We start from the raw sequence: 22,193 nt of genomic DNA on the forward strand, positions 1-22,193 counted from the left end.
GTACTTGTATTTTCTAAATAGTCACAGTAGAGGAATGTTATTGATACTTTTTTATTTTGTACTCTTATTATCTCTCAATTTCTAGGTGGACAGTTATTCATGTGTGAATAATGAGAGTTTTATTTCTCCCTTTCCCTCCTTCTGCATTTTCTTTCATGTTTGGTTGGATTGGGCCTTACTGTGCTATGTCTTATGTTGAATGCAGGAGGTGATAATAGGCATTTTTGTCTCTTCAATGTCTTGTGAATGGGTAGTTTTATCAAATTGTATTCATATCCATTGAGCATTTGGGGTTTTTTTTCTTGAATCTATTAATGTGTGAATTACAGTACTATATTTTGTAAGATAAGTTGATTATTTTTGAACAATGTTACATAGAGTTTACTAATATCTTATTTAGGGTTATTGCATTTATTCATAAATGAAAAATAAATTGTTCTATAATTTTCTTTCTCATAATAGCCTTGTCTGGTTTGGGGGGGAAATCATACTAGCCACAAAAAAATACGTGAACAGCTTTCCTCCTTTTTCTGTTCTCTAGAAAATTTTGTGTAAGATAGCAATTCATTACATTTTTCAAGGGATTCGCCTGTAGATTTTTGTGGTGGGTAGATTTTTAAATACTATTTCAATTACATTAATGGCTAGAGGCCTACTCAGGTTTTCTAATTTTTTTGTAACTTCTTATTGAAGTATAACATACGTGCATAAGAGTAAACATATACAAAAGTAATCATACATATGTACTTTTTGTGTTTTATTTATTTAACATCATATTTAAGAGATTCATCCATTTAGTTGTATATTACTATAGTATATATACATTTTCACTGCTGCTCCTATTATATGACTATACCTTAATTTATTCTTTCTATTTAGGGGACTTTTGAATAGTTTTTAGTCTTTAACTACTATATTGGTACTGCTGAGAGCAGTCTAGTCCATGCTTTTGGTGAGCATGTGTTTGCATTTCTATTGTACAGAAATGGAATTGCTGAGACACACACGTGTTCAGCTTTCCTAGATGTTCCTGAACAGTTTTCAAAAATGCTTACCAATTTCTATTCCTTCTTGAGTAAGTTTTCATAAGCTATAGGATTCTTGAAAGCTCTGTTTCATCAAAGTTATTGGTAATATTTAAAACTCTGCATTATAACCCTTATATTGTTCCTAATATTCTCTGTGCTTCTTTGTCTTTTCACCAAGATTGCCAGATTTATATATTTCATTTTACTTGTTTTTATAATCATTTTTAAAATTTTTTAATTACACTTGGCAGTCAGTACTGTACTAGTTTCAGGTGTACATCCCAGTGACCAGATACCACTTTACATACCAGGTGATCATCCCAATAAATCCCACACCCATCTGACACCACACATAGCTACCAGAATACCTTTCACTATATTTCCTCTGTTGCACACATCTCCACAACCATTTGTAACAGCCAATTTGTACTTCTTAATCCCTTCACGTTTTCACCCATTCCCCAAATGTCCCTCCCATCTGGCAATTGTCAAAGTGTCCTCTGTATCTCTGAGTCTGTTTCTGTTATGCTTGTTAGTTTATTTTGTGTTTTTATTCAGTTGTTGATAAATATGTATTTATTGGTATTTTATTGTTTATATTTTTATTTTTTTCTTCTTTTTCTTAAAGAACATTCTTTAACATTTCATGTAATATTGGTTTGGTGGTAATGAATTATTTTCGTTGTTTTCTTGTCTGGGAAGCTCTTTATTTGTCCTTTGATTCAAAATAATTGCTGGGTAGAGTAATTTGGTTGTAGTTCCTTGCTTTTTTTTTTTTAATCGTTGGTCAAGTACAGTTTTCTATCCTTACTCCCATACCAGTCCACTCACCCAACCCTCCCTAAATCCCTCCCATTTCCATCCCCGCTAGTTTTTCCCTTTTCCCTGAAATTCCCTCCCCTCTCCCCATCGGTCACTGTCAGCCTGTTCTCTATTTCAGTGTCTAGTATATTTTGCTTGCTTATTTGTTTTGTTGTTTAGGTTCCTATTAAAGGTGAGATCATATGGTATTTGTCTTTCACTGCCTGGCTTATTTTGCTTAGCATAATGCTTTCCAGTTCCATCCATGCTGTTGCAAAGGGTAGGGGCTCCTTCTTTCTTTTTGCTGCATAGAATTCCATTGTGTAAATGTACCATAGTTTTTTGATCCATTCATTTACTGATGGGCCCTAGGTGCTTCCAACACTTGGCTATTGTAAATTGTGCTGCTATGAACATTGGGGTGCATAGGTTCTTTAGGACTGGGGTGCATTAGGGTTCTTAGGATATAATCCTAGCAGTGGAATTGCTGGGTCAAAAGGCAGTTCCATTTTTAGTTTTCTGAGAAAATCCATAATGTTTCCATAGTGGTTGTACCAGTCTGCAATCCCACCAACAGTGCACTAGGGTTCCCTTTTCTGTACAACCTCCCCAACACTTGTGTTGTTTGTTACTTTGTTTATGATGGCCATTCTGACTGGTGTGAAGTGGTATCTCATTGTGGTTTCAATTTCTATCTCTCTGATAGCTAGCAATACTGAGCATCTTTTCATGTGTCTCTGGATCCTCTGTATGTCCTCCTTGGAGAAGTGTCTGTTCAAGTCCTTTGCCCATTTTTTAATTGGGTTGCTTGTCTTAGAGTGGAATTGTGTAAGTTCTTTATATATTTTGGAGATTAAACCCTTGTCTGAGGTATCATTGGCAAATATGTTTTCCCATATGGTTGGTTCTCTTTTTATTTTAATACTGTTTCTTTAGGTGTGCCAGAAGCTTTTTATTTGATGAGATCCCATTTGTTTATTCTTCCTTTATGTCCCTTGCTCTAGGGGACATATCACTGAAAATGTTGCTGCATGAAATATCAGAGATTTTCCTGCCTATGTTCTCCTGTAGGACTTTAATGGTGTCACGGTTTATATTTAAATATTTTATCCAACTTGAATTAATTTTTGTGTATGGTGTAAGTTGGTGCTCAAGTTTCAGCTTTCTTCACATAGCTATCCAGTTCTCCCAACACCATTTGTTGAAGAGGCTATTTTTACTCCATTTTATGTTGCTGCCCCCATTGTCAAATATTAATTGACTTTAGACACTTGGGTTTATTTCTGGGCTCTCTGTTCTGTTCCATTGGTCCCTGTGCCTGTTTTTATGCCAATACCAGGCTGTTTTGATTACTGTGGACTTATAATACAGTTTGGTATCAGGTATTGTGCTCCCTCCTACTTTACTCTTCTTTCTCAAAATTGGAGCAGATATCTGGGGTTGTTTATGGTTCTGTATACATTTTTGAAGTGTTTGTTCTATGTCTGTGAAATATGCCCTTGGTACTTTAATAGATATTGCATTGAATCTATAAATTGCTTTGGGTAGTACAGACATTTTGATGATGTTAATTCTTCTGATCCATGAACACTTTATATGTTTCCATTTGTTTGTGTCTTCCTTGATTTCTTTCCTCAGTGTTGTATAGTTTTCTGAATACAGGTCTTTTACCTCTTTCGTTAGATTTATTCCTAGGTATTTTATTTTTCTTTTTGCTAGTTCAAATGGGAATTTTTTCTTGATTTCTGCTTCTGCTGTTTCATTGATAGTGTAGAGAAGTGCCTTTGATTTCTGGATATTGACTTTGTATCCTGCTGTTTTGCCAAATGCATTTATTAGGTCAAGCAATTTTTTGGCTGAGTCTATAGGATTTTCTGTGTACACTAACATGTCATCTGCAAACAGTGACAGTTTTGTTTCCTTCTTTCCAATTTGGATGCCTTTTATCTCCTTTTCATGTCTGGTTACTGTGGCTAAAACTTCCAATACTATATTGAATAGAAGTGGTGAAGTTGGACACCCTTGTCTTGTTCCTGATCTAGTGGAAAAGATTTTAGTTTTTGCCCATTGAGTATGATGTTGTCTGTAGGTTTCTCATATATGGCCTTTATTATGTTGAGGAATGCTCCTTCTATTCCCACTTTGCAGAGTATTTTTTTTAATATATTTTATTGATTATGCTACTACAGTTGTCCCATTTCCTCCTTCACTCCCCTCCACCCTGTACCCCCTCTCCCACCCACGTTCCCCCCCTTTAGTCCATGTCCATGTGTCATACTTATGAGTTCTTTAGCTTCTACTTTTCCCGTACCATTCTTGCCCTCCCCCTATCTATTTTCAACCTACATTCTATGCTACTTATTCTCTATACCTTTCCCCCTCTCTCCTCCTCCCACCCCTACTGCTAGCCCCCCATGTGCCCTCCATTTCTGTGGTTCTGTTCCTATTCTAGTTGTTTGCTTAGTTTCTTTTGGTTTTGCTTTAGGTGTGGTTGTTAATAGTTGTGAGTTTGCTGTCCTTTTACTATACATGTCTTTTCTTTATCTTCTTTTCTTAGATAAGTCCCTTTAGCATTTCATAAAGTAAGGGCTTGGTGATGATGGACTCTTTTAATTTGACCTTATCTGAAAAGCACTTTATCTTCTCTTCCATTCTAAATGAGAGCTTTGCTGGATAGAGCAATCTGGGATGTAGATCCTTATCTTTCATGACTTGGAATATTTCTTTCCAGCCCCTTCTTGCCTGTAAGGTCTCTTTTGAGAAATCAGCTGACAGTCTGATGGGAACTCCTTTGTAGGTGACTGTCCCCTTATCTCTTGCTGCTTCTAGGATTCTCTCCTTCGTTTTTACCTTGGCTAAAGTAATTATGATGTGCTTTGGTGAGTTTCTTTTTGGGTCCAACTTCTTTGGGGCTCTCTGCGCTCCTTGGATTTCTTGGAAGACTGTTCCCTTTGCCAGTTTGGGGAAGTTCTCCTTTATTATTTGTTCAAATAACTTTTCCACTTGTTGGTCCTCCCCTTCTGGTACCCCTATAATTCGGATGTTGGAACGTTTAAAGGTGTCCTCGATGGTCTTAAGCATTTCTTCGATTTTTTGAATTCTTATTTCATCATGCTTTCCTGCTTGGTTGATTCTGTCTTCCTTCTGGTCCACTGTGTTGTTTTGAGACTCAGATTCCTTCCTTTCACTATTGGCTCTCCTCCGTGTATCTTCCTGCATCCCTTTTATGGTAAACTGCATTTTTTCATGTAATTTGCATCCAAAATCAACCAGTTCCGTGAGCTTCCTGATCACCAGTGTTTTGAACTGTGCATCTGATAGATTGGCTATTTCTTGGTCACTCAAAAGGATGAGTCCTGGGGGACTGATCTGTTCTGCTGGAAACATGTCTTCTGTCTTTCCCTATCTCTCCTATTTATTTTTATTTATTTATTATTTTTTCTCCGGTCTGGTCGCTCTTGTTATGGTAGGGGGCGGAGCCTTAGGTGTTCACCAGGGCTGGGCACCCCAGTCGCTAGATTGTGACGTAATATGTGGGGGAAGGGGCGGGAGCGGGAGTGGGGACAGGAGGGATCAATGGCGACCCTTCCGTACTCCTGGAGCCAGACACTTCCCTGGGCTTCTGGGCCGTGAGCTCTGCCCTGGTCCACAATCGCTGCCCCACTGATTCCCCCAGCCGCTGCTTGCGTACTCAGGGATCACCGCTGCGCTCCTGCGCCCTGGATTGCTTTCGCGCCGATTTTGCGCCAAATTTCCCCTGACCTACGCGCCCCTGCGACCCGCGCCAGCCCTGCGCCCGCTCGGCTAGTGGTCCCCTACCAGTCTGGATGTACGGGTCTACTTCAACTTCTTGGCTGTCCAACTTCCATTTAGATAAATCCTCTGACAGTTCTGATATTATGACTGCAAATCATTGTTGTAAATTATTGTTGTTCTGTTCTTGGTTGTGCGAGGAGGTACGGTGCGTCCACCTATTCCTCCATCTATTGCAGAGTATTTTTATCATAAATGGGTGCTGTACCTTATCAAATGCTTTTTCTGCATCTATTGATATGATCATGTGGTTTTTGTCTTTGCTTTTGTTTATGTGATGTATTAAATTTACTGATTTGCAAATATTGTACCATCCTTGCATCCCTGGAATGAATCCCACTTGGTCATGGTGTATGATCTTTTTAATGTACTGTTGGGTGGGGTTTGGCAATATTTTGTTGAGGATTTTAGCATCTGTGTTCGTCAGCGGTATTGGCCTGAAGTTTTATTTCTTTGTTTTGTCTTTATCTGGTTTTGGGATTAGGATGATGCTGGCTTCATAAAAGGAGTTTGGGAGTCTTCTATCATTTTGGGTTTTTTGGAATAGTCTATGAAGGATAGGGGTTCGCTCTTCCTTAAATGCTTTGTAGAATTCTCCTGTGAAACCATCTGACCCAGGGCTTTTGTGTGCCAGGAGTTTTTTGATTACTGCTTCAATTTCATCTGTTGTTATTGGTTTATCGAGCTTTCTGCTTCTTCTTCATTGAGTTTTGGAAGATTATATTTTTCTAGAAATTTGTCCATTTCACCTAGGTTTTCAAATTTCCTGGCATACAGTTCTTCCTAGTAATTTCTTACAGTCCTTTGTATTTCTGTGGTATCAGTTGTAATCTCTCCTCTTTCATTTCTGATTGTGTTTATTTGGGTTATTTCTTTTTCTCTTGATGAGTCTGCTCAAAGGCTTGCCGACTTTGTTTATGTTTTCAAAGAACCAGCTCCTGGATTCATTGATCTTTGGAATTGTGCTTTTAGTCTCTATGTCATTTAATTCTGCTCTGATCTTGGTTATTTCCTTCCTTCTGCCTGCTCTGGGCTGTCTTTGTTGTTGTTCCTCGAGTTCTTGTAGAGGTAGGGTTAGGTTGTTTGTTTCAAATATTTCTGTCTTTTTTAGGTATGCCTATATCGCTAATTACTTTCCTCTCAGGACTGCCTTCACTGTGTCCCATAAGTTTTGGGTGGTTTTGAGTTCATTTTTTTTGTTTCCAGAAACTGTTTGATTTATTCCCTAATTTCATTCTTGACCCATTCTTTAATAACATGCTATTCAATCTCCATGATTTTGAGTGTTTTGGGGGTTTTGGGGGGGTTTTTTGAGGTTGGTTTCTAGTTTCAGTCCCTTGTGATCCAAGAAAATGCTTGATATGATTTCAATTTTCTTGAATTTGTTGATGCCTGTCTTGTGTCCTTTCATGTGGTCTATCTTTGAAAATATTCCATGCGCATTTGAAAAGAATGTGTATTTAGCTTCTTACGGATGGAGGGCTATCTATCTATATATATATGTATATATATATATATATATATATATATATATATATATATATAAAACTGATATATATACACATAACTGATATATATATCAGTTATGTTCATTTCATCTAGGGCATTGTTCAGTGCCACAATATCTTTGTTGATACTTTGTTTGGAAGATCTGTCCATTTTTGACAGTAGGGTATTAAAATCCCCTCATATAATTGTGCCGCTGTCAATATCTTCCTTGAAGTCCTCTAAGATTTTCTTTATGTATTTGGGTGTTCCTATGTTGGGTGCATATGTATTTACAATGTTTATGTCTTCTTGGTGGATTCTTCCCTTGAGTATTATGAAGTGACCTTCTGGATCTCTCTTTATGGACCTTTTTTTGGAAGTCTGTTTTGTCTGGTATGAGTATTGCTACCCCGGCTTTTTTTTTCCCTGTCCATTTGCTTGGAAAATTTGTTTCCAGCCCTTCACTTGCAGTCTGTGTAGATCTTTTGTCCTTAGGTGGGTCTCCTGTAGGCAGCATATGTGTGGTTCATGCTTTCTTATCCATTCAGCTATTCCACGTCATTTGGAGCATTTAATCCATTTACATTTAAGGTTATTATTGATAGGTACTTATTCATTGCCATTTTCGTACCTGTGTTCCTCTCTCTCTCTCTCTCTCGCTCTCTCTCTCTTTCTCTCTTTTCCTCCCTTTCCTTAAAGCAGTCTCTTTAGCATCTCTTGCAGAGCTAGTTTGGTGGACGTGTATTCTTTTAGACTTCTTTTGTCTTGGAAGCTCCTTATTTGGCCTTCTATCTTGATTGAGAGCCTTGCTGTGTAAAGTAGCTTTAGTTGCAGGCCTCTGGTTCTCATTAGTTGGAATATTTCTTGCCATTCTCTTCTGGCTTCGAGCATTTCTATTAAGAAGTCAGCTGCTAGCCTTATTGGGGCTCCCTTGTGTGTTACCTCCTGTTTCTCCCTTGCTGCCTTTAAGATTCTCTCTTTGTCTTGAAATTTTGCCATTTTAATTATGATGTGTCTTGAAGTGGGCCTCTTTGGGTTCCTCTTGATTGGGACTCTCTGTGTTTCCTGGATTTGTATGACTTTTTCTGTCATCAAATTAGGGAACTTTTCCATCATTACTGTTTCAAATAGGTTTTCTGTCCCTTGCTCTTGTTCTTCTCCTTCTGGTAACCATATTATACGGATATTATTATGTTTCATATTGTCTTGCATTTCTCTTAATCCCTCTTTATTCTTTCTGAGCCTCTTTTCCTTTTCTTGCTCTTTCTGGGTGTTTTCTTCTACTTCGTCCTCAAGCTTGTTGATCCCATCTTCTGCTTCATGGATCCTGCTTTTGATTCCTTCTACTGTGTTCTTGAGTTCAAAAATTATATTCTTCATTTCCTCTTGGCCCCTGTCGATAGTTTCTATTTCCTTTTTCATGTTGATATAGTTAGAAGTGAGTTCATTGTAGTTTCCCTGTGAGCTCATTGAGCTTCCTGATAATGATCACTTTGAACTCAATATTTGATAGTTGAGTTGCCTCTATTTCATTTAGCATTCTTTCTGAGGCTTCCTCCTTTCCCTTCATTTGGGGATTGTTTCCTTTTCTTCCCATTGTTTGTGTGACTCTTCTTGTTAGCCTCTGCTTCTTAAATTGTTCTGTTCTGACTCCCTGGGTTTATGGTGTGACCTTTTGTGGTAGAATAACAGTGAGATTTAGTGGTGCAGTCTCCTTCATATATCCTGGTTTTCATAGCTTCCACCTGCTCTTTTTTTGTGATCAGTTGGAGGGGTAAGGCAAAATGGTTTAAGAGAGCAAGAGAGTATTCTATGATATTTACATTAGCAGTGGGTAAAGAAGAAATAGGAGATCCTTTAGCTATGTACAGTGTTAACTGTGATATTCCACCTCACTAGCCACTTTTTAGAAAGAATGGAAAGAAGATAAGACTCTTGCTGGGGAGGGAAGGATTGTGAGTTGGATCTAGAAAGCAGTGAGCTTGTGGGAGGTCAGGTTCTGAGGTAAGGTGAGAGTAAAAGATAGTAAGTAGCTGTAGTCTGTGAGAGAATAGAGTTAACCAGTTCAGTAATAGATTTCAGTAAACTGTGAAATGGGCTAAGATCTGGGGGTGGGGGTGGAGTGTTGTATAGTATTTACAATTGTATGGAAAGCTATTATTTACAGTAATATTAGGACAATCATATGATAGAATCTATGACATCTAGATAACAAGAATAGGGAGTATAAAACCTTGAGTAGTGTACTAATGGAACACAAATGAAGTGAAGGACAGTAAATTTGCAATACACTATGAATGAGATAACAGGGGAAACCTGTCAAATGATACAATATAACCAGCCAAGCAAAGAAAACTATACAGAAAGAAGACGAATACAAAAATACAATTAAAATAAAAGATGTATAAATAATGAAAAATAATAACACAAATATGCATTAACTTGCAAGTTCTCTGCAATAGCAAAATGAAATTTGTCTTGCTGTCTCAGCTGTTGGGATGCCCCCTCTTTGGGTCCAACTCTGGCCTTTTCACAGTTCCTGTGTGTTTCTTTGTTTGTTTGTTTTTTGTTTCACTTGTGGGTATTTAGAAAGAAAAAGAATAAAAAAGAAAACAGCAGAATAAGGAACAAAGAAGAGATAAAATTGAAAGAAAGGAAAGAAAGAAAGAAAGAAAGAAAGAAAGAAAGAAAGAAAGAAAGAAAGAAAGAAAGAAAGAAAGAAAGAATAAAACTAGAAAGAAGGAAAGAGAAGCAAAAGGAATTGAGGGATATAAAAATAATAAAAAATAAAAAATTGCTTTTAAAAAAATCAAACAAACAAACAAAAAACTTCTTGTTGGTTTCAAACTGGCCAAACTGGTTTTTCTGGTCTTGCTGGCTAAAGCAGGCTAAGGGGTGATTGGTTTCACTTTTCTCCCTTCCTGTTTTCACTTTTTTCCTTTCTCAGCCTCCAGTGTACTTTCCCCAGGGCTAGCCATGCACTCTCCCCAGAGCCAGTCTGGCACCTCTCCTCAGGGCCCTGGATGTGGGATCCGGGCCCTCCTAAGCATGTGTCCCCTGGGTTTACAGTTGTGGGCCCCGGGGCTCTTGTGGTACACACATTCTCCCCAGGCTTACAGGTGTGGGCTCCGGGTCTTCCACAAAGCACACTGTCCCCGGGTTGTGGGCGCGGGCACACGGCCAGGCCGCCCTTGGTCACACAGGTTTGGGTGCGCACTCTTCCCGGGGCTATGCGTGGGTGCTCATAGCCCCTGTGTGTTTGCCACTTAGTCCTCACTCCCCTCTCTGCGCCTTCAAGAAACCAGGCCTCCCCCAGTGCTACTCAATCCTTGTTGAGCCAGGGAGAGAGCAGTTAACCCAGCTGTCTCCCAAGGGCCCTGTGGGAGACCTGGTGAGCACCGTGCTTGGGGCTGCAGCCTCCCTGGTTCCCAGTGATCTCTGGGCCCTTATTTTCCTGAAGCACTCTCCTTACCATCTGGTTTTTCAATGTCCACAATAATTTTTGATCTCCTATTTTCATATATGCTATGTACTGGTGGCTGCTTGCTCTGTTCTGTACATCGGCTAGGTTTTTCTCCCATGTGTAGGGGGAAGTAGAATCTGCTCCCTCCTACCATGCTGCCATCTTCCCTCTCTGTAGGTTCTTGCTTTTCATCATGGAATATTTCTTACCACTCCTCTCTGGCCTGCAAAGTTTCTGTTGAGAAATCAGTTGATAGTCTTATGGGAGTTCCATTGTAGGTAACTAACTGTTTTTCTCTTTCTGCTTTTAATATTGTCTCTTTGTCTTTAACCTTTTGCATTTTAATTATGATGTGTCTTGGTGTGGGCCTCTTTGGGCTCATCTTGTTTGGGACGCTCTGTGCTGGGAGTTGTATGTTCATTTCCTTTACCAGGTTAGGGAAGTTTTCCGTCATTTTTTTCAAATAGGTTTTGAATTTCTTTCTCTTTCCCTTCTCTTTTTGACACTCCCATGATGCAAATGTTGGTCTCCTTGAAGTTGTCCCAGAGGCTCATTACACTATCTTCATTTTTTTGTATTCCTTTTTCTTTTTGCTCCTCTGATTGAGTGTTTCCTGCTTACTTATTTTCCAAATCACTGATTTGATTTTGGGCTTCATCTACTCTACTGTTGATTCCCTGTAAACTATTCTTTAATGCAGTATAATCCCTGTAAATTATTCTTTATTTCAGTTAATGATTCTTCATTTTTGACTGGTCCATTTTATGGTTTCTAGGTCATTTTTCATGTTATTGAAGTTCTCACTAGGTTCCTTCAGCATACTTATAAACATTGTTTGAATACTGTATCTGGTAGTTTGTTGGCTTCCATTTCATTTAGTTCTTTTCCTGGAGATTTCATCTGTTCTTTCATTTGTGACCTGTTTCTTTGTCTCCAGATTTTGGCTGCTTCCCTAAGTATGTATTAAATAGAGCTGCTATGTGTCCTGGACTTCTGTAGTAGGTGTTCTATAGGGTCCCATTTCATGGCCTCCCCTGTCACATGACCTAGGTTCTCCATGTACACCACTGTGTGAGCTGTCCTGTTATAGTTGAACCTTAATTGCTTTTGGCATCACTAGGAGGGATTGACCCCCAGGCGAATCAGCTGTGAGGACTGGCTTGAACTACAGTGGAAGAGCTGCTGTGCAGGAAACAACCCTACGGAGCAGGACTTGCCCCTTTAGTATGTTGCTTGTGGAGATGGTAGGGTTGTTATCCAGTGTGTAATGCTGTCCACAGGGAGCACTGTCTCTGAGGCCTCCCAGGAGGTGCAAGGTTAGCCACTGTCTGTGGCCACAGGCATAAGCTACAGAGAAATCTGCAGATGATTTCTACTTGTACTGAACTTGGAGTACCCAGGAGAGGCCAAGCTGTGAAGTAAATCCAGCTGTCACTAGTACCAGGCCTGATGCCATTTAGCAAGAGGTATGGGACACGCCATAACCAGATGCTGTTTGTTACAATTTGTGAAACTTTGAGAGATTTTAGGAAAGTCCACAGCAGGAGTCATTGGAAGAGCCACTGGAAACAGCTTGGGTAGGCCCACAAGTTGGGTGGGCCAGGGCCTCAGGGAATCACCAGCATGAGGCAAACTGTGTGAGCCAGGTAAATACTCAGATATGGTGCCTGCCTCCAGGCTTTGTAGGGGGAGCTTCTCAGAAAAGGAACAATGGCCTCTGCCAGCACTTTTGTCTGGGAGGAAGCTGCCCCTCCAGATCTCACCCTGATGTTGGATGATTAATTTTTTCCCCATATGTCCTTGGTGCCTTTCAAGCTGCTGTCACATCACTGGAGCTCAGAGGGGAAAGTCCAAGTAAGCCAGCAGGCCCTTTAAGAGGAATTCTCTGCACTCTGGTTGGCGTAGCTCAGTGGATCGAGTGTGGGTCTGCAAACCAAAGGATCACTGGTTCAATTTCCAGCGTAGGGTGCATGCCTGGGTTGCAGGCCAGGTCCCCAGTAGGTGTCATGTGAGAGGCAACTATACATTGATGTTTCTCTCCCTCTCTTTCTCCTTCTCTTCCCCTCTCTCTAAAAATAAATAAATATATATATATTTTTAAGAGGAACTCCCTGGGACTCCAGAAGCCTTTGTCTCACTCAGCCATAATCCCCACTGATTTTTACAGCCAGAAGTTATAGTGACTTATCTTACTGGCATTGGAACCATGGGTTGGAGGTCCTGGTGTGGTACTGGAGCCCCTTGCTCTCCTCTGTGTGTACTTCCACAGCTGAGATATCAATACCTTCTGATTTTTAACAGTGACATGTCATCTTCACCCCTCCTACCAATCTCAGTGCAGTTTCTTCTTTAAATCCCTAGTTGTAGGGCCTCTGCTCAGCTAGATTTCAGGTGGTTCTCAATGATGACTGTTTTCTGGCTTAGTTCTCATTTTGGTGTGTTTGTCAGAGGATTTGAGCACTACATTTACCTACACTGTCATCTTGACTGGAAGTCTCATTTGACTCTTTAAACAAGCATTCATTTTTATTGATGCCCCCTATTGTGTCTTTGTTTTCACTTCATTAATATTTGCTCTCAACATTCAACTTCATTCTTTCTCATTTCTTTGTATTTTTGCTTTCCCTAATTTCTTCAGTTCTTCAATTGAATGTACTTAATTCTTTAATATTCAGTCTTCATTTTCTCTTTAAGCCTAATATTTTCAAACCATATCAGCTACTTAATTACATCCTACAAGCTTTTGATAATTAATAGTCCCAATTATATTAACTTTTAGATATTTCCTAATTTCCATTATGATTTTCTCTATTTTTATTTTCAATTGTGTGAATTTTTATTTTTTGTTATAATTTTGATGGTGATTTCTAATTTAATTGCACTGTGGTCAGACAATATAGTCTGATATTTATGTTTTGGTATTTGTGGACATTTCATATAGGACTTAGTGCACAGTCACTTTTTGTAAATATTTTATGTATAATGGAAAAGCTACATGTTTTCTAAATATTGAGTGTAGGCTATAGACTCCATTTAGACACACTTTATAATCTATATTATTATTTTATAAGATTAAAATAATCTATATTATTATTTTATAAGATTATAATAATCTATATTATTATTTATCCATTTAGACACACTTTATAATCTATATTATTATTTTTGTCTGTTAGATTTATCAAGATATGGTAAAAATTAAATATATGTCTGGATTTTTCCAATTCTCCTGTAATTCTATTAATTTTTGTTTTCTATATTTTGATGCTGTTGTATTTTAGAGAAATAACATCAATGTATTTTATCACTAAAATGCTTATTTTGACCTTGAGGTCTATTTATTTGACATGAATATAGTGACATTAGCTTGCTTTGATTAGTACTTCTCTGATATTCCTTTTTCCATCTCTTTACATCACCTTGTCTATGTCTTTATATTTTAGGTTTGTCTGTTAGGGATCAGGGAGAGGATAGGAAAGAGTTCAAAACTGAGAATCTCAGGTTTTGAGTTGGTGAGTTTGTCCATGTATATTTGTTGTGATCACTAATATATTGAATTTATTTCTGCAAGTATTTCTCCAGGAAATTTTTGCATACTATCTTTGTTTATAATTTCCCTGAATTTTTAAAACAATGTTTATAATGTATTTTTTAGTTTTTCTTTTCTACCTTAATCACTTTAAACTTCTGATTTCATAGCTTTCAGATTGTTTTGAATTTAAGTTCTTCTTTATTGAGCACACTGACTCTTGTTTGTGATGGATTATTTCCTCATGGGTGCTGGATTCTGCTTCCCGCAGTGGAGTTCTATCTGTAAATCGCATTTAATTGCATAGTAAGAAAGTATGTCTCCAGACTAATTTTATATTTGCTTCTGTTTGACTCCTACTTATAGTCACCTTCATCCCAGAACCAATTTTTATGGGTTCTTAGAACACATGTGTAGTGTAACCTGAACCCCAAATTCCTCATCTCTCAAGTGTTAGACAGACCATGATTCCTACTCTCTCCCTGAATGAAGATCAGCCTTTTGGTTTGTTTTTCTCATCCTCTCTTTATCACAGGCTGCATTTGAGGGTTGTGCCTGTAACTAGGTAGTGAGTTCAAGTCATTATTTCTTTCAGACCCAAATAGGTAACCAAGAGGTTCTGGGTTAGCAGGATATGCTCACTCTTACAACCCTGTCGTTGGTAGCCTGCTTTGCCTACTGCTGCAATTTTTCTTCTTCCTGGTACCTTCAGAGCTTGTTTCTGGCACCTTCACGCCTCTATTTCTGCATTTTATGTTCAGCTATACATATGAAATATTTTTTATTTTACCTAGCCTTGTTAGGCATTTGTAGTAGAAAAAATTTTAGGTTGTCTTAGTCTGTAATTTTTCTTAATCTAGAAATAGAGATTTAAATTAAGAGATTAAAATATTGGCATTTAGCTAAAAATGTGGGTGTTTTTTCAAGCATCATGTAGTGCATATTTTTCTTCACATGGTGGTTTTCTTTTCATGGATAACAGAATAAGAAAGAAATGACATTGCCATCCTCTTAAATTATCTGTAGAGCCACTCAAGAGGACAGCTCTGATCCTTACTTCTGAACCCCTTGTCCTTGTGTGTAAGGTTTGCCTTCACATTCTCCATCCTGTCCCTCAAACTGGGTTTTATCTCCACCTGCAGTCTCCCTCCACTGAGCATGCTCAGAATTAAATAAAAGAAAAAGGAGTAGGAGGAGAAAGAGGAGGAAGATAAGCATTTTAAAGAGCTGCTGGAAGAAGCTGCAGGTTCCTGGTTGCTGCCTCTCCTTGCCTTCTTTCCTGTCACACCCAGAAAGTCTCTGAACTCCTCAGAGTCCATGAAGATGAGCCAACAGATGGGACAGAGTCAGAGGGGACACAGTGGGCCAAATTGCACAGATAACTTTGGTGGGACTCGTTACCTTCTTTTCTCTCTATGCTCCTACTACATTGTACTGATTTTATCCCATTGATTGAATACTTTATCCCATTGGTGCAATACTTTAGGATTTGGATTGCTTGCAAACAACAGATCAGCATGACATTTTATTTCTCAGTCTATAGATATGACAACATTGCAAAAGAATGCTCTCGCAAGCATTATGATGGTTCTCTCCCTTCTGTGTCTGATCATTGTATATTGATCTCTTTTTTTAGGGAGGAATAATCAATTGGAATCGTCTTTTCCCTCCTTTGAGGCAGCGACAAAATGTAAACTATCGGGATGGTCAGCAGTCTGAACAACAAGCATCCCCTCCTCTAGAGGTTTCTGAGGAACAGGTAATTAGTAACAACCTAAAACTTATCCTAAACCAGTGCTTCAAACATCAAGCAGTTTTGGTGAACAAGACTTGAAAGAATTCGAGCATATAAATATAAAGATTTATTTTCTTTTCTTTAAGGATTTTATTTATTTATTTATTAGAGACAGGAGAAAGAGAGGGAGAGAAACATCGATGTGTGAGAGATGCACTAATCATTTGCCTCTCGCAGGCCCCAACTGGGGACCTGGCCCTGAACCCAAACATGTGCCCTGACTAGGTATCAAACTGGTGACCTTTCTGTTTGCAGACTAGTACTCATCCACTGAGCCACACCAGCCAGGGCCAAATGAAAGTATATTTGATAGCAGTTAAACAGCCACCTGTAGCAGTGATAATACTTGATTCGCTACTGTGGGACTTACAAGTTTGAGGAAGATATGATTTGAAAACAAGTACATTAAAATCATTTCTTTTTATTTATGTATTTTTTATTGATAGATATCAATAAAAATTGGTTGTTTTTATTCTTTAGTTAATACCAAGGAATAGTCTTGTGCGTGTGCTTACACTTAGTGTTTGCATGTGTGCACACTTAGCATTTGCAAAATAAACTTAGTATTTTGCATAATATGGTTTTCTTTTTTTGTAATTTATTTTTTTATTGTTGTTCAAGTACTGTTGTTTGCATTTTCCCCCAACCACTCCTGCTACCCTGGCCATCCCCACCTCCCTCCCCTGATCCCACCCCACTTCATTTTGGCCATGTGTCCTTTATAGTTGTTCCTGAAAACCCTTCCCCATTTTCTCTCCATTTTCCCCTTCCCCTCCCCCGCTGGTTACTGTCAGTTTGTTCTTAATTTCTTCTCTGGTTATATTTTGCTTGCTTGTTTGTTTTGTTGATTAGGTTCCACTTAAAGGTGGGATCATATGGTATTTGTCTTTTGCCACCTAGCTTATTTCACTTAGCATGATGCTCTCCAGTTCCATCCATGTGGTTGCAAAGGGTAGGAGCTCCTTCTTTCTTTCTGCTGTGCAGTATTCCATCGTGTAAATGCACCATAGTTTTTTGATCCATTCATTTACTGATGGGCACTCATCAAAATAAAATGTTCGTTTATTTTTAAATCTACAATACTTCATATATACAAGAAATTATTGAAATTAGCTCCTCTTTTTACTTTAAGTATATTTTATTGATTGCGCTACTACAGTTGTCCCATTTTTTCCTCCCCTTTATTCCCCTCTTCCCCGTACCCTTCCTCCCACCAGCATTACCCTCCCTTAGTTCATATCCAGGGGTCATACATGTAAGTTCCTTGGCTTCTCCATTTCCTATACTATTCTTAACCTCCCCCTGTCTGCTTTGTACCTACCATTTATCCTTTTCTTTAACTATTGTTTTATTGTTGTTCAAGTACAGTTGTCTCCATTTTCCCCCTACCACTGCCACCCACCCCAGCCATCTTTACTTAACCACTTTTGATCATTCTCCCCTTTGGTTTTGTCCATGTGTCCTTTATAGATGTTTCCCCTATTATCCCCTCCCACCTCCCCTCTAGTTACTGTCAGTTTGTTCTTAATTTCAATGTCTCTGGTTATATTTTGCTTTCTTGTTTGTTTTGTTCATTAGGTTGCACTTATAAGTGAGATCATATGGTAGTTTCCTTTCACTGCCTGGCTTATTTCACTTAGCATAATGCTCTCCAATTCCATCTTGCTGTCACAAGGGATAGGAGCTCCTTCTTTCTTTCTCCTGCATAGTATTCCATCGTGTAAATGTACCATAGTTTTTTGATCCACTCATTTACTGATGGGCACTTAGGTTGCTTCCAGGACTGGGCTGTTGTAAACCGTGCTTTTATGAACATTGGGGTGTATAAGTTCTTTTGGCTTGCTCTTTCAGGGTTCTTAGGCTTATAATCCCAGCAGTGGAATTGCTGGGTCAAAAGGCAGTTCCATTTCTAATTTCCTGAGGAAATTTCATACTGTTTTCCACAGTGGTTACACCAGTCTCCATTCCCACCAACAGTGGACCAGGGTTCCCATTTCTCCACGTCCTTTCCAACACTTGTTATTTGTTGCCTTGTTTATGATGGCCATTCTGACCAGTGTGAAGTGGTATCCCATTGTGGTTTTAATTTGTATCTCTCTAATAGCTGGCAATACTGAGCATCTTTTCATGTGTCTCTGGGCCTCGTTGGAGAAGTGTCTGTTCAAGTCCTTTGCCCATTTTTAAATGAGTTGTCTATCTTCCTAGAGTGGAGTCATGTGACTTCTTTATATATTTAGATCAAACCCTTGTTCGAGGTATCATTGGCAAATATGTTTTCCCATATAGTTGGTTTTCTTTTCATTTTAATGCTGTTTTCTTTACCTGTGCAGAAGTTTTTTATTTTGATAAGATCCCATTTTTATTCTTTATGTCCCTTGCTCTAGTGGACATATCAGTGAAAATATTGCTGCATGGGATACCTAAGATTTTTCAGCCTATATTCTCCTCTAGGACTTTTATTGTGTCATGACGAATATTTAAGTCTTTTATTCACCTTGAATTTATTTTCACGTATGTTGTAAGTTGGTGATCGAGTTTCATTTTTTTAATATATTTTATTGATTATGCTATTACAGTTCTCCCATTTTCCTCCCTTTATTCCCCTCCACCCTGCACACCTCCTCCTACCCACATTCCCCCCTCCTTTAGTTCATGTCCATGGGTCATATATATAAGTTCTTTAGCATCTACATTTCCTATACTATTTTTAACTTCCCCTGTCTATTTTCTACCTACCATTGATGCTATTTCTTCTCTGTACCTTTTCCCCTCTCCCCCTCCCACTCCTCTGTTGATAACCCTCCATGTGATCTCCATTTCTGTGGTTCTGTTCCTATTCTAGTTGTTTCCTTAGTTTGCTTTTGTTTTTCTTTTAGGTTTGGTTGTTAATAACTGAGTTTGCTGTCATTTTACTGTTTATATTTTTTATCTTCTTTTTTTAGATAAATCCCTTTAACATTTCATATAATAAGGGCTTAGTGATGATGATCTCCTTTAACTTGACCTTATCTGAGAAGTGCTTTATCTGCCCTTGTCTTTTGAATAAAAGCTTTGCTGGATAGAGTAATCTTGGATGTAGGTTCTTGCCTTTCATGAGTTGGAATACTTCTTTACAGTCCCTTCTTGCCTGTATGGTCTCTTGAGAAATCAGCTGACAGATTTATGGGAACGCCTTTGTAGGTAATTGTCTACTTTTCTTATGCTGCTTCTAAGATTCTCTCCTTATTTTTAACCTTGGGTAATGTAATTATGTTGTGCCTTGGTGTGTGCCTCCTTGGGTCCAACTTCTTTGGGACCCTCTGAGCTTCCTGGATTTCCTGGAAGTCTTTTTCCTTTGCCAGATTGAGGAAGTTCTCCTTCATTATTTGTTCAAACAAGTTTTCAATTTCTTGGTCTTCCTCTTCTCCTTCTGGTACTTAGGATGTTGGAACGTTTAAAGATGTCCTGGAGGTTTTTAAGTCTCTCCTCATTTTTTTGAATTCTTGTTTCTTCATTCTGTTCCAGTTGAATGTTTCTTTCTGCCTTCTGGTCCACACCTTTGATTTGAGTCCCAGTTTCCTTTCCATCACTGTTGATTCTCTGTACATTTTCCTTTATTTCACTGAGCATAGCCTTCATTTTTTTCATCTAATTTGTGACCAAATTCAACCAATTCTGTGAGCATCCTGATTACCAATATTTTGAATGCATCTGAGAGATTGGCTATCTCTTCATCACTTAGTTGTATTTTTCTGGAGCTTTGATCTGTTCTTTCATTTGGACCATTTCTTTTTCTCAGTACACCTTTTATGTTGTAAGGGGCAGAGCCTTAGATGTTCACTGGGGCAGGTCAACCCATGTGGCTACGTTGTTATGCTGTATGTGGGGGAGGGGTTTGAGAGGAAATAATGGCACTTGCTCTGCTCTCTGCCAGTTTTCAGTCAGTTCCCCTGCTACCCACAATCAAATTGGGCCCTTCTGGTGCAGATTCCCTGGTGGGTAGGCTTTTGTACATTCTAGGACCCTGTGTGTCTCTCCAACGAACTCTCCTGTGAGGCTAGGAGTTTCTCCTGCTGCCATCTCAACTCCTACAGGTGTTTTCAGTCTGTGGCTTGAGGCTTTATTTCCCCACACTGGGACCCTGGGTTGTGTAGTCTGTTTCACTGCCAACTCACCGGGTCCTCCAGCCACCGCCTTGCCTCAAGTCCTCTCCACTCAGCTGCCTGTGTCCACCCCTCCTACTGGTCTAGATGAATGTGTCTTCTTTAACTCCATGGTTGTCGGACTTCCATACAGTTCAATTTTCTGACAGTTCTAGTTCTTCTTTGGTTTTTAATTGTTGTTTTCCTTCTTTTGCTTGTGCAAGGAGGCACAGCGTGTCTGCCTACACGTCCATCTTGGCCGGAAGCTCCTATTGTTCAAGTTTCATATTTTTTTCATGTAGCTGTTTGCTCTGCCAACACCATTTGTTGCAGAGGCTATTTTTATTCCATTTTATTCTTCTACCACTTTTGTCCAATATTAATTTACCATAGAGGCTTGGGTTTATTTCTGAACTCTCTAATCTGTTCCATTGGTGTATGTGTCTCTTTTTATACCATTACTAGGCTGGTTTAATTACAGTGGCCTTGTAGTACAGTTTAGTGTCGGGTATTGTGATCCCTCCTACTTCATTTTTTCTCAAAATGCTGCAGCTATTTGGGGTCATTTATGGTTACATATACATTTTTTAAATGTTTGTTTTGTATCTGTGAAATATGTCAGTGGTACTTTAATAGGGATTGCACTGAATCCATAAATAGCTTTGGGTAGTACAAACATTTTGATGATGTTAATTCTCCCAATCCATGAACATGGTTCATGCTTCCATTTGTGTCTTCCCTAATTTCTTTCTTCATTGTTGTGTAGTTCTCTGAGAACAGGTCTTTTACCTAATTGGTTAGGTATATTCCTAGGTACTTTATTTTTCTTGTTGCTATATCAAATGGGATTTTCTTCCTGATTTGTGTTTGTGATATTTCATTGTTATTATGCAAAAATGCCTTTGATTTCTGGATATTGACTCTGTATCCTGCTGTTTTGTCAAATTCACTTATTATGTCAAGTAGCCTTTTGGTGGAGTCTATAGGATTTTCTAGGTACACTATCATGTCATCTACAAACAATGACAGTTTTGCTTCCTTCTTTCCAATTTGGATGTCTTTTGTTTCTCTTTCTTGTTCAATTGCTGTGGCTAGGACTTCCAATACTGTGTTGAATAGAAGTGGTAAAAGTGGACAACTTTGTCTTGTTCCTGATCTTAGTGGGAAGGACTTTAGTTTTTGCCAATTGAGTATGATGTTGGCTGTAGGTCTGTCATGTATGGTGTTTATTATGTTGAGGAGTGCTCCCTCTATTCCCACTTTGCTGAGTGTTTTTATCATAAATGGCTGCTGTACCTTATCAAATGCTTATCCACATCTATTGATATAATCATGTGATTTTTGTCTTTGCTTTTGTTTATGTGATGTATTACATTTATTGATTTACGAATATAGTACCATCTTTGCATCCCTGGGATGAATCCCACTTGGTCATGGTGTATGGTATTTTTAATGTATTGCCTGCCAGATGCGGTTTGCCAATATTTTGTTGAGGATTTTAGCATCTGTGTTTGTCAGCAGTATTGGCCTGAAGTTTTGTTTCTTTGTTGTGTCTTTATCTGGTTTTAAGATTAGGATGAAGGTGGCTTCATAAAAGGAGTTTGGGAGTCTTCCATCGTCTTGGATTTTTTGGAATAGTCAATGAAGGATAGAGGTTAGCTCTCCCTCAAATGCTTGTAAAATTCTCCTGTGAAACCGTCCAGTCCAGGACTTTTGTTGGCCAGGAGTTTTTTATTACTGCTTCGATTTTATCAGCTTTTATTTATCTTTTCGGGCTCTCTGCTTCATCTCTATTCAGTTTTGGAAGATGATATTTTTCTAGAAATTTGTCAATTTTACCTAGATTTCCAAATTTCTTGCCATATAGTTCTTCATAGTAATTTCTTACAGCCCTCTGTATTTCTGTGGTATCAGTTGTAATCTCTCCTCTTTCATTTCTGATTGTGTTTATTTGGATCCTCTCTCTTTTTTTCTTAATGAATCTGCTTAAAGCCTTGTTGATTTTGTTTATCTTTTCAAAGAACTCTCCTGGATTTATTGATCCTTTCAATTGTCCTTTTAGTCTCCATGTTGTTTAATTCTGCTCTGATCTTGGTTATTTCCTTCCTTCCTTCTACTCGCTGTGGGCTTTGTTTGTTGTTGTTCCTCCAGTTCT

General features: G+C 38.6%; 1 protein-coding gene across 2 annotated transcripts in view; it reads left to right on the top strand.

Annotated features, from left to right (window-relative positions):
• The window catches only part of UBAC2 (UBA domain containing 2), a 253,828-nt gene that overhangs the window by 211,739 nt on the left and 19,896 nt on the right, over positions 1 to 22,193 (top strand). Inside the window, exon 8 of one of the 2 annotated variants that reach the window (XM_028526382.2) lies at positions 15,759 to 15,881. The exons of the other annotated variant lie outside the window; for it this stretch is intronic. Coding sequence (XP_028382183.1) covers positions 15,759 to 15,881 — 123 coding nt within the window. The remainder of the gene's footprint in view (positions 1 to 15,758; positions 15,882 to 22,193) is intronic. 2 annotated transcript variants of the gene reach the window in all.

The sequence above is a fragment of the Phyllostomus discolor genome, chromosome 11 (genome assembly GCF_004126475.2).
Source record: "Phyllostomus discolor isolate MPI-MPIP mPhyDis1 chromosome 11, mPhyDis1.pri.v3, whole genome shotgun sequence".
Taxonomy (NCBI): Eukaryota; Metazoa; Chordata; class Mammalia; order Chiroptera; family Phyllostomidae; genus Phyllostomus; species Phyllostomus discolor.